Consider the following 12,350-nt stretch of genomic DNA (forward strand, 5'->3'; position numbering starts at 1 on the left):
TGTCATCCAGAAGGGATAGCTCGCAGTGCAGGAAAAGAGAAACCGAATCACAGCAAAGTTTTCAATCACTAGAATTAACTCGGGACTAACTTAAACCATGCAAAGGAGAATGTCCTCTGGAATCCCCAACAATCCTCATCTTGAGTCAGCATATCAGCCCCAATGCCAAAGCAGCTGGTCAAAGGTGCAATCAGTTCAGTTTACCACCACAAGAGAGAGGAGGGGAACTGAGAGGCAGTTTAAAGACTACACTGCTCTTTAACACACACAAAATGTGTGTAGGTATGCAAGTTCAAGTCAAGTGAAAGCTACAGAGACTGGAGTGGCACACTCTCTTCTTGCCAAGGTGTGGGTATCCTTGGCTGCAGACCAGGACAAATAAGCAGCAGAAAAACACAACTTTTCCTGCTTTTTTATCCTGGACTAGACAAATAACTTCACAACTAGAGCATTAAAAGAACTTCTTAGCCCCCTGATTAAGGGGAGCAAGGTTGTTGGGAGCAAGTAATTATCTAAATTAAATGATCGACTGGTTGCGAGACTCTTTACTAGAACTCCCCAAAACAATACCTTCTGCCAGGTCAGGCTGGTTGGTAGGAGCCATCTGCCCTAGATGACAGCTTTGATCCAAGGACCATATATGCCACCAGGAGGATGTGCAATCCAAGTTGCCAGCTACCCTACAGACTCCGTCTGTATCAAGCATCAAATACTGCTGGTAAGTATCCATGCTTCAAGGTATTTGAGTCAACACACCCAGATCAGTGTGGGTCCATTCAGACATTACTACTAATATATATTTCCCTTTTGTTGTACCAGCAGTTGCAGTGAATGACATTTCACAGTGAAGGTGAAGCCCTGCAGAATATCTTGAATCTTTTCCTTCCCGCTGGCAGAGACCCAACCCCAACGTCTGCTGCCACCTTTTGCCCCTTTCTTTCTTGTCATTCCCTTCCCAGCTGGTTACTTAGGACAGGCTATTCTTCTATTACTATTCTTCTGTAGTAATGAGGAACTACAACAAATTAAACAAATAGTTCATGAAAACAGGAGAGAGAATACAATCTCCAGTGCACTAGCAGCACTGCATCTATTATTTGTATTGCACTCTCTAAAGCTAATCAACAGCTTTCCATTTCCAGAGTTAAGCTTTTCCTTTAAAGAAAGTAATGCATTTCTAAACTCATGCAATTTACCTTTGTGGTTTATTCTGGACAGGCAGAGGCCTGGATGAAGATTATGCCTTACAATCTGTACCAAATCCTCATGGTTGTTACTTTGTGGGCACCATATTTCTGTAAATCTATTGCGCAGGGCAGGTGATAGCTGCAGGCCAGAAAACAGAACTACAGTTAATGTCAACTTATCACAGCTACTGCTCAGAGGTACATCTAAGATCTAACAAGCCAGCTTACTATTAGGAAGCTTTATGAGATTTAACAGATTTAAAAACCTGAAAGAGCATGATTGTGGGGGGGGGGGATAACACATTTAGTTCCAATAATCAGTTGTCACTTCTGCAAATAACTTTTAATAAAAAGTTGAATAAACCAACATACTCATGTGTCCTCACCCCCTTGCCTTTCTCAAAATGAAAAGCTTTAACTCACTCCCCCCCCACCCCATTTTACTGAAGAGAATGGATGATCTTATGTGAGTTAACTGCATCCCATATTATACTGCTCAGGTATAAGCAGTTTTTAATGGAAGCGTCTGCTGATTTGATCAGTGCAACGGATTCATGGTTGGTTCAAATTCCTCAACATCCACCATTCTCAGGAGAGCTTTGGCTTATCCTCTTGTGCAGAAAAGCCACAATTTTTAAACAAACCTGGCCCTCCAGCTGTTGATCTACAACTCCCATCATCCCCAGCCAGAGTTTATGCCTGGGGTTGGCCAAGATTGCCAACCCCAGCCGAAAACTTCATCCCTAGCAATAGGGGAGATTCCCACCTTCTCTTTCCCCTGCTTACATAAAGACAACCCTATACACAACCCTACACGGCCATGAGGTAATCCTCTTTCACTGGATAGAGCTGCAGACCTATTCTATGCCTCCTATGAACTGACTGAACGAGTTATTTCCCCCAAGTGTCGGAGCATTCATGGATCACAAACAACAAACATTTGTCAGAGAACAACAGTATTTTAAAAAGTTACCTCTTTCTTCCCAAAGTCACCACCAGGATTCATTGTGGCCAAAATGCGAAACTTTTCTCCAGCAGTCAGCAGTTCTACTTCATTGTCCTCACTCCCTTTTTCTGCTAACACCAATGTCTTTTCAGTTTCAAGAACACTAAAAGAAAAATAATCTCAGAATTTCTTCTGGTTAAGCTTATGCATTCATCAGAGATGGGCCAGAGTTACCCTAACAATTAGAAGCTATCAAACTCTAGTGTTTAAAAAGAAACTGGTTAAGCCCGAAAATCAAATGAAGCTAGAAGTTAAGATTAATCTAATTTAGATTTGTGACTTACACTGCAGATCAAATTCCTCAGTGTTCAAGTGCATACCTATTAAGTCTTTCCAGAACAGAATCATCTGCTAATGAAATCTCATCCATGAGAAAAAACCCATCTTCTCTCATTGCTAGAACAAGCGAACCATCATGCCATTCAAACAGTTTAGAACTGTCAAACGCCTCCTATTTAAAAGAAAAGAGAAAAGGCTGAGCATATACCTTTCCTAGATTTTGTAAAGCTCTCAGTTTTATATATTATATACTGCCAACTGACCTTGTCTTTTGATCGTTGCCTTACCGGTCGCAGCCCGCCCAAGAAGTCAGATGTCTCCATGTGTAGGTGGCAGTTCACAGAATGCAATTTCTGACCAGCTAAGGCTGCAAAAATCTGACAAACAGTAGTTTTGCCACACCTGTGTACAACAGAAGTTGGTGGAGCCAGTTTAAAACATTTGGTTAGACAAACTAATTCGGCAAGTCCCCGACGTTACAGTAAAGCAAATGTTAATATGCTAGCTCTTCTGCAACTTGCTTAGTGGGACCCAAACACCTCATCTGGAGCAAAATCCACAACTTGTAGGATTGGTGGGGTGGGGTGGGGCTTTCATCTGGACTTCTCCACAAATAAGATGCACAATTAAGAACATAAGAACAGCCCTGCTGCATCAGGTACAAGGCCCATATAGTTCAGCATCCTGTTTCACACAGTGGCCCACCAGATGCCTCTGGGGAGCCCACAGGCAAGAGATATGTGTATGCCCTCTGTCCTGTTGTTGCTCCCCTGCACCTGGCATTGAGAGGCATTGAGCCTCTGAGGCTGGAGGTGGCCCACAGCCACCAGACTAGTAGCCACTGATAGACCTGTCCTCCATGAATCTGTCTAAGCCCCTTTTAAAGCCATCCAAGCTGGTGGCCATCACCACATCCCATGGCAAAGAATTCCACAGATTAATTATGCGCTGGGTGAAAAAGTACTTCCTCTTGTCGGTCCTAAATTTCCCGACCTTCGGTTTCATGGGGCCCCTGGTTCTAGTGTTGTGAAAGGGAAAACTCCCCCCACCCCCCGTCGTGCACTGAGATGACACTTTCAATGAGCTCTCCACTACAACCCCAAGATTTCTCTCCTTGTCAGTCACCGACAGCTCAGATCCCATCAGCGTATATGTGAAGTTGGTGTTTTTTGTCCCAATGTGCATCACTTTACACTTGCTTACATTGAACCGCATTTGCCATTTTGTCACCCACTCAATCCGTTGTGGATTTCACTATCCTAAATAGTTTAGTGTCATCTGCAAATTTGGCCACTTCGCTGGTCACCCCAAATTCTAGGTCGTTTATGAACAAGTTAAAGAGCACTGGTCCCAGTACCAATCCCTGGAGGACCCCACACCCTCCCTCCCTCCCTTGTGAAAACTGTCCATTTATTCCTGCTCTGTTTCCTGTCCTTCAACCAGTAACTGATCCACACATGAATCTGTCCTCTTATTCCATGACTGCTAAGTTTAATTCAATGCTTCACATGTTCCAATGGCAATGGCTTTGTTGTGAACCGCCCAGACGCGTGAGTTTTGGGTGGTATAAAAATATGTTAATATTTTAATAATTTTTAAAAATGGGTAAAGCAGACTCTGCCATGAGCCATGCCCATCAGGCCGGGATCCCGCTTTCCCCTCCTTTCTCATCAACAGCAACAAAAAGGGAGGAAGATCAAAACACGGCAGTCAGTGTCCCTCCTGACTTATCAATGGATATAGGAATGGTAGGAACAGACTGGGTTTCGCACAGAGAGAAGAGGTACACACCACCCGCATCCTTGTCTGCATGCTCTGGAATCTGCTGCTCTATCTATCCTAATTAATTCAAAACGTTTGGGCTTCCTCTTGGACCCAGCATTACAGAAAATATGCAGTTAATGAAGGCAGAACAACAAGAAATCAGTTACCCTGTGTCTCCAACCAGAAGTATGGGTTCACCAAATTCTAACGCTCGTCCTGCTAGAACTGCAAGCCTCCTCATCCCTTGAGTCCACACAACATGACTGAACTTGTCATCCATTACAGACTTCCATGTAGATGCTTTAGCTGATTCAAAGTGGAGTGGGGGGTCACACACATGAAATATGAAGTCAGCAGATTGATTAGCTTTAACCAAGTATAAACATTTCTCATTTAGCCAGTTTTTACAAACCTACCAATTTGCTTCTTGACACTTTCTTCTGAGAAGAGACTGTGGGGATGCAATTTCCTTTTAAAGTGTTTTTCAATGACTGTCTGAATAATATCCACCTCTTCTTGTTTTCTGACTCTTCCTGCCAAAAGCATAAATCCTGGAACAAAGAGACAATTATTCAGATATATGCTATCTATCTATCTATCTATCTATGGAGAGAGAGAGAATGTAAAACAGTTCACTCATGCACAGTGACAGAACCAACTGAATACAGTAGTGAAATCTCACCATCATTGGCCAAATGCTGAAGCCAATCATAGTCATTCTCTGTCTGTTCAGCTAATCGGTACCTTTCAGCCCAGCGAAAGAGGTCCCGGAGAGTAATGAAGCCATGCTTGCCTGCAAACACTGATGAACCTCTGCGATAAGACTAGATTAACAGACACACAATAAGTACATTTTTTGCCCAACACAGTATCCAGAATAAATCTCCACCCTCGTGATAGCTCCCTGTTCTCACCATGATTCCCCAATAGACCCACTATCAGTTTTTGGCCCAACCTTCGCCCATGTTACTGGGCCTAACAAGATCCTGGCAAGTATCCAAGGGAGATACTATGAAGTTCAGCAATACCTGGAGTCACAATTGTGTGCTCAATGCAATGAGTGCAGGCCTGCAAGGAACAAGCTTGTTCCCTTGCAGTCAAAGGAGCGGACCTAGAGGAACTTGAAAGAGTCAGAGGGGTTTGTGGATGAGGCCTTTAGGGATAGCAGCATCCCAATCCCAAGCTAACATTTCCTTCCATCACAGAGAATGAGGGCCTTATCACATCATTCAGAGAAAGAGGGAGTCCTTTAAAAGGAATCCATTCCTTGAATGACAAACCAATATCCTCTCACACCAAGGACACCCCTCTGTAGCATTGTAAGAAGCTACTCACTTTAGAAACTAAGGTGGCAGGCTAAAAAGGCTATTCCAAAAGCAGCCAAGATGTTTTGGTATTGGAAGTAATACACAAGTCCCCCAAGGTTTATGAAAGCATAGCCCCTACCAAACACGTACCAGTTCTTCCACTGACACCCTAACCACAAAATTTCACTGATCACTAGTTCCTGTACTGCTTCACTTACACTAACATGCCCCTACCTCCCTCTCCCTTACCACTTCTTTTCCTGTCTGAGGAAGTTGGGGCTCCAGGACTCCGCAAACCCAGTTTTCTTCTTCATAGATTCCAGCCTAAAAACCTAATACGGTCTTCACCTGCACTCACCATTCTTAGCACACACCCTCCCTCCCAACAAGTGCAGTTCATGCTATAATAAGCTGCCTTCCATAGGTATCAAAGGGTTCACACAGGATTTACTATTCTTTTTACAAACCATCTTCTACAAAAATCAGCAAAGGCTTACTAGTCATAAGCATACTTGGAATCCAACTTGCCACCCTATACAAATCATTCATTTATGTGGCTATTTACTTACTATTAAGGACTATCATCCATACCTGCAACTCCAACATGACTTTAACAAGTTTACTACAGTAGGAAGGTGGAAGCTGGCATCGCTTGTGCAGGATAGTTTCTAGTTCTGCACTTGGTAGTTCATCAAAATGCAGTTCCACAAATCTATTCCTGAAGGCTCTGGACAATACCTTTAAAAAACCCAAACACATTAAAATGTACCACTAACATATTCCAGCCTTTTACACCAATAATGTACAACATGCAGGATGTGGCCTCAAGGAAGAAAGGGGTTTCTGTCACAGTCAAGTGGGGTTGGGAGTGGGTGTCACGGGCAGTTTAAAGGTAACTGTCAAGAGTTGCGTCTTTTGTTAATTACTCCATCCATGTTGTTTGTCCCAGTCACACATTAAGTTCAATGAACACACAGATCTGTGTACAGTGTAAACAATTGTTGATTTCTATGTGCACACTGTTATTCACACGGGGTAGCATCCAGAACCTAGACCAGGCAAATATAAGACATTCCTCTTACACAAGGGGAGGAGGGGCTATAATTATGAACTGCAGTCCTCTGTGCCTGCCTCCCACAATATGCCCCTGAGGTTTGGGGCATCCTCAAGTGCAGACAGTATTTCATCCATGCCTTTAAAGTCCTTCAAATGAACTGTCTAGGTGCCGTTTCCTGCCCCAGCATGCAATTAAGCAACAGCAAGACAGAATGCAAAACAAAGCTGGCGGGGGGAATGTGCATAACCACACTTCTTGCCCGTGCAATTAGGACAGACCAGTAGATGTACCAATTGAACTGGCCCAATCTGGATCTGGGTGAAGAAGTCTAGAGCATGCATACAAAACAGTAGTCAGTCCAAAAAGGGAAGGACAAATACAAAAGGAGATCTCTCTCCGAGGCTTCAGCCACTGGGCTTATCTACCTCTTTGGGGATATACAATCTTTGCAATGATGAAAAACTGAAAGCATCAAAAAGATAAAAGCATGGACGTACATTTCTCCTGGTCATCCTGTGACACCAGGTTCATCTATAATTGTTGCTGTTTTTACCAGTTCAAGAAAACTGTATGCCATGAGCCACAAGAACTATCAAAAGAAAGAAAGCTTGATCTAAGGAACTGATTGTTTTAGAATCTACAAACCTTTCTACCTCCATAGAGTCCTGGAGGATTCTGCGTAGCAAACAGCATGAATTTTGGGTGAGCTTTGACAGTTTCTTGGGTCTCTGTGATGAACAGCTCTCTGTTGTCATCTAACAATCTGTTTAGCGCCTCCAAAACATCTGTAGGTGCCAAGTTCAGTTCATCTAGGATTATCCAGTAGCCTTTTCGCATAGCATCAATGAGGACACCTGTGAAACATTTACAAAAAGAAGTAGGAATATGCTTGTGTGAGTATATCTGGCATTGAAGCAAAATTGGAAAATCTTTGAAGAAAACAGGTTACTTATCTGTAACAGGGAATCTTTCTGGTGATCCATGGTCACTCACAACCTGGGTTCTACCCCTGCGCAGTAAGCCCAGTGGAAGATTATCAAGCTCCAAGAGACGCTTTTTAGGGATGCCTCCGGACCGTCCGGACCGGTTCGGACCTGGCCGGTTCGGTCTGGGTGAAGGGGGTTCCTTTAAGGGTGGGGAGGGTTTACTTACCCCTCCCGCCACTTGTCCCCCTCCAGCGCTCGTATTTATTGTAAGAATTGGGGCGGCAGGATACCTCCCTGCTGCCCCTTGCCCCGCCGCAATGCAAAAGGCTCTGGCAAGCCTTTTGCACACGCGCACGAGCTTAACGTCTCCCCGACGCCGGAGGCCCAGTCTACCCGCCGGGACGAGGCCGGGTAGACCGGATAGAACATAGGACTCATCAAGGGATCCGAAGCAGGTGTGACGGTGGGTCTAGTTGAGAAGCAAATGTCTGCAGGAACCACTGCTGGAACATCCTGGACCGAAGGTGAAGATACGGCAAGAGGTGTGTGGTGGACGCCATGTAGCCCAGCATCAGCTGTATGATCTGAGTGGTTTGACAAAGATGGGACAGCAGGACGGCAGAGAGGGATAGTATAGACTATATCCTCCAGTCTGAGAGTAAGAGGTGCACTTGAAATCAAAGAGGAGCCCAAGGATCTGGATCTGGATGGGGCAAGTTTGGACTTCTCGAAGTTGATTTGTAGGCCCAATGCTGTGAGAAGGGAAATTGTAGTACAGAGATGACATTCGAGAGTCTAGGGGTCGCTGGCCACCAGAAGCCAATCTTCGAGGTAGGGGGGAACCTGGATCCCCTGCTGTTGGAAGTGGGCAACGACTGGGGCCGTGCATTTGGTAAAGACTCTGGGTGTGGATGCAAGGCCGAAGGGCAGTGCGCAAAACTGAAACATTTCCCCTGCCACCAGGAATCGGAGGTAATGATGGTGCGGTAGCCAAATCGTGACATGATAATAGGCGTTGCGGAGATCAAGGAAAAAAACCAACTGCCTCTGCGAAGAAGGGCCAGGATGGTCGGGATGGTTACCATCCGAAACCGCTTGTAAGTCCCTCAGATCTAAGATGGGACACAGGGTGCTGTCCTGCTTTGGTACTGTAAAGTAGGTGGAATGGAATCCCCAGGAGTCTGGGTTCAAAACTGGTTCTATTGCTTGTTTGGTAAGTAGAGTCTGCACCTCAGAGAGGAGGGCTGGTGTGGGAGGAGTGAGAACCAGAGGGTTGCAGGGAGGAGCAGTGGAAAACCCGATGGCATAGCCTATCCGCACAATGGTGAGGACCCATGAGTCCGTAGTAATACTTTCCCAGGCCGTGAGGTATGGGGAGAGTCTGGTGCCCACCTGGGAAGGGCCCGAAAGTCATTGCTGCTTTTGCTGGGAAGGAGATGCTCGGGACCAGGGCACCAACCTCCAACACGTGGAAAAGCAGGAGTGCTTCTTGTAGGATTGAAAACAGGTCTGATGGAAGGAATAGTCTGATTGCTGTGTAGGGTTCTGTGGGCACTGAGGTTGGGTTTGCTGCCAACGCGGTGTGTGGTAGGAACAGTAGGGCGCTGGTTGATAGCTCATGGAACACGCTGTGTTCTGGAGGCGCTGAACTTTTTGTAATGTCTCATCTGTTTTGCCACCAAAGAGCGCCTCTCCCTCAAAGGGTATGTCCTCGATGCGAGAGCAAGCCCCTGGAGTCAGGCCAGAGGATCTGAGCCAGGCGTGCCTACATATGGCGACTGAAGTGGCCAAAACCCTGGAAGCACATTCAGTGGCATGATGTGCCGCGTGTAGGTGCTGCTTAGTGATCTGTGCAGCCTCCTTTAAGACAACTTTGGCTGGGTCCTTATGTTCCGGTGGAAGGTGGTCCAAGAAGGGGGCCATATGCTCCCAAAGAAAATGATTGTAGTTGGCGTTGTATGCCTGGTAAGTTGCTATCTGGAGGTTCAAAGTAGCAACTGACTATAAACGCCTGCCATATGAGTCAAGTTTCTTGCCTTCTCTGTCAGGAGCCGAAGCAGAGCCTCCACAATGCTTGGAGAGGGAGGATTTGACTACCACAGAGTTTGGGATAGGGTGTCGCCTCAGGAAGGCAGCTTCTGACTCCTCCAAGGAGTGGACTTAATTCTCCAATTTCCTTGTAGACTGAGGCAAGGAAGTCGGTTTATCCCAAAAGGATTTAGTAACTTTCATAAGAGACAGATTAAGAGGCAAGGAGACTGGCGTACGAGTATCAGCCTCAATGAGGTGGAACAGTGGGTCCAGTTCTTCTTTATCCTGTTGGGACATCTGAACTCCCAGGGATTTTGCCATTCACGTAACATAATCCATGAACAATTTGTAGTCCTAAGAAGGGGAGTTTGGGCGCAGTTCAGCGAGGAGTTTCTGCGGGGAGGAACCAAGGGACACCACATCAGGGCAGGCTGAGGCAGCCTCTGGATCCTCAGACTGTGAATCCGAGGAGTCCTCCTCCATCGGTATCGAAGGACTAGGGAGTCGTGGCGGTTCCGGTCGGGTTCGGCAGTCAGTGTCCTGGAGGGGCTTGGGTGGTGGAGCATGCACGACATGGCTCTGCAGAGGCACCGCAGGTAGCAAAAGAGAGATGAATCAAGAAGGTGGAGATGGAGGATAAAGTGCAACAGTTGGTGGAGCAAGATCAGTCCCAAGTCCTATGCCTTGAATCCCACTGGTGCAGCTGGGAAGATAAGTCCAGGGCTCAAGAATATTGGCTGGGACAGTAGTCAGGTTTCGGTACTGAATATTGGTGGGCACCCCATGGGTACCAAAAGCGGTGGAAACTCGACTCCTGGTATCTAGACGCCAGTTGTAAGCATTCGTATTCAGATTCAAAATCCTCATCCATTAAAGGAGCCTCAGCTTCGTAGTAGTCTGCCGAGTCAGCTAAGTCCAGTTCAGGTTCCAACTGGGGTTCTGAGTTGTATACGGGGCCGTGCTCGGAACAAGAGTCACCCTGCTCTTTGGGTTTAAGGCCGGATTCAAGTGGCACAGACCCAGGCAGCTCTTCGGATTCAGGGCGGTCGGATTCATGCTGCTTCCGTTTTTTCTTTTGAGCCGGTGGATTGGGCAAGGGAGGGAGCTTGCGGTTCAAAGAGGGCTCAGGATCCGAGCTCTTACGGGCTACCACCAAAAGCATTGGAAGGATCTAGCTTGAAAGAACTCCGACGAGGTCTATGCACAGGCACAAAGCCCAATCATGTTGAGCACAGAGACCAAGTCAAAGAAATAAGATTACGCCGACTATCATCATAAAAAGAGCAAAACAACAGCACATGGTGGACAGATTCAAACTCACCTGACCCACAAGGGCAAATCTAACTGGCTAAAGTAGTTCTCAAAAACCTTCCAGATAAAACTGTTGATAATAGGGCATCGTATCTTGCTCTGAGAAACACCCTGTGATGGCTCGGTAGAAGAAGTGACAGTAGGTAGCTGGCAGGTGCTCAGCTAAATTCATGAATGTGACCTCTAATGGTCTCCGAAATGGACCTTAAATCATTTTGGTGTTCAGTGTCCAAGATCCTCTGTTTGAGGACCTCCTTGGCTTGCTTGTAATCTAATAATCACAAATATTCAGTAGAAAAGACAAGTGATGACAATTTGCCCAATAGTGCTTGTGTCCAAGTGGCCAGCATTAGGGGGATCAGCCCCAGAGGGGAGAAATTGATTAAATAATTGAGGATTAAAATCCATGCTTTTGTTTCCACCCTCTGTAGGCCCATTTCCAACCTCAACGCTCTGTTGGAAATTCATCAAGGGGCCCAGTTTATTACTGTGCTAATAAGCATAGATTGAATGATCTCCAATGGCCTATAATTAGGGTTGGGGCCCAATTGTGCGCCATATAAGATTTGGGCCGATGATTTAGCAGCAAATAGCTTTAGCGCTGCAGGGATAACCTCTCCACCTCTGGAGCAAAAGAATCTTAATATTGCTGATGCACTCCTTTGTGCCTGTTGGGCAACATAGACCACATGGGCTTTCCATATTTAAAACTGTTGACCTGCTTTATACAATGACCTTCTATATACCAATTAAGTCTCTTGGGCCTCTTGGCAAACACCATCACTTTGGATTTCTGAAAATTAATTACCAGGTGATTGCCCTTGCAATAATTAGGAGAGTGTTTAGGCTCCTGGCTAAGGCCCACAGGGTCCGTGAAATGATGGCAGTGTCATCTACATACAGTGAGACTGTGATAGCTGCTCCCGCAATAGTTGGGGGATGTACTGATTGATTTGATTTCTATACTGTGCTTCAAAAAATGTAGCACTGGATCGGAGCGATTACTGGCTAAGTTATTTATGTAAAGATTGAACGGGGAGGGCGCCAAGATGCACCCTTATTTATCTCCTTTGCTCGTAGTTATTAGATGTGAAAGAGAATCTTGAGAGTGACATCACACTCTTACACTGGTGTTCTCATAAAGTTTCCGAATAAGAAAAAGTAATCGCCTATCGATATTAGTGTTCCTGAATTGTCCCCAGAGGCTTATCATCGAGATTGAATCAAAGTCTGCTTTAAAATCTACAAAGGCCACATACAAGGACAACTTGGATTTGTTGTTGTATTTCTCAATCAGATGGCATAATACCAGGGCATGGTCCATGGTTGAACGCCCCATTCTCAAACCAGTCTGTTCCTCACCTGAAATACCTTCAGGCAGCACAGTGAATTGGTAGCATTGCTGCCACATTGTAAACTTTAGGACCTTGCTGTGTTCGGGATGAATTACTTTATGAAAATAGGCATCCAGTGTCACCAAGG

General features: G+C 45.6%; 1 protein-coding gene across 3 annotated transcripts in view; it reads right to left on the reverse strand.

The window, feature by feature from the left end:
• MDN1 (midasin AAA ATPase 1) overlaps positions 1–12,350 on the reverse strand; it is a 211,576-nt gene that overhangs the window by 144,281 nt on the left and 54,945 nt on the right. For all 3 annotated transcript variants that reach the window (XM_053287391.1, XM_053287389.1, XM_053287388.1), the window contains exons 25-33: positions 7,246–7,454; positions 6,135–6,281; positions 4,919–5,060; positions 4,653–4,787; positions 4,404–4,542; positions 2,736–2,874; positions 2,514–2,644; positions 2,161–2,296; positions 1,197–1,326 (exon numbers count right to left, since the gene is read on the reverse strand). In XM_053287391.1, the coding sequence (XP_053143366.1) occupies positions 1,197–1,326; positions 2,161–2,296; positions 2,514–2,644; positions 2,736–2,874; positions 4,404–4,542; positions 4,653–4,787; positions 4,919–5,060; positions 6,135–6,281; positions 7,246–7,454 (1,308 nt within the window). The remainder of the gene's footprint in view (positions 1–1,196; positions 1,327–2,160; positions 2,297–2,513; positions 2,645–2,735; positions 2,875–4,403; positions 4,543–4,652; positions 4,788–4,918; positions 5,061–6,134; positions 6,282–7,245; positions 7,455–12,350) is intronic.

This window comes from Hemicordylus capensis, chromosome 1 (genome assembly GCF_027244095.1).
Source record: "Hemicordylus capensis ecotype Gifberg chromosome 1, rHemCap1.1.pri, whole genome shotgun sequence".
Taxonomy (NCBI): domain Eukaryota; kingdom Metazoa; phylum Chordata; class Lepidosauria; order Squamata; family Cordylidae; genus Hemicordylus; species Hemicordylus capensis.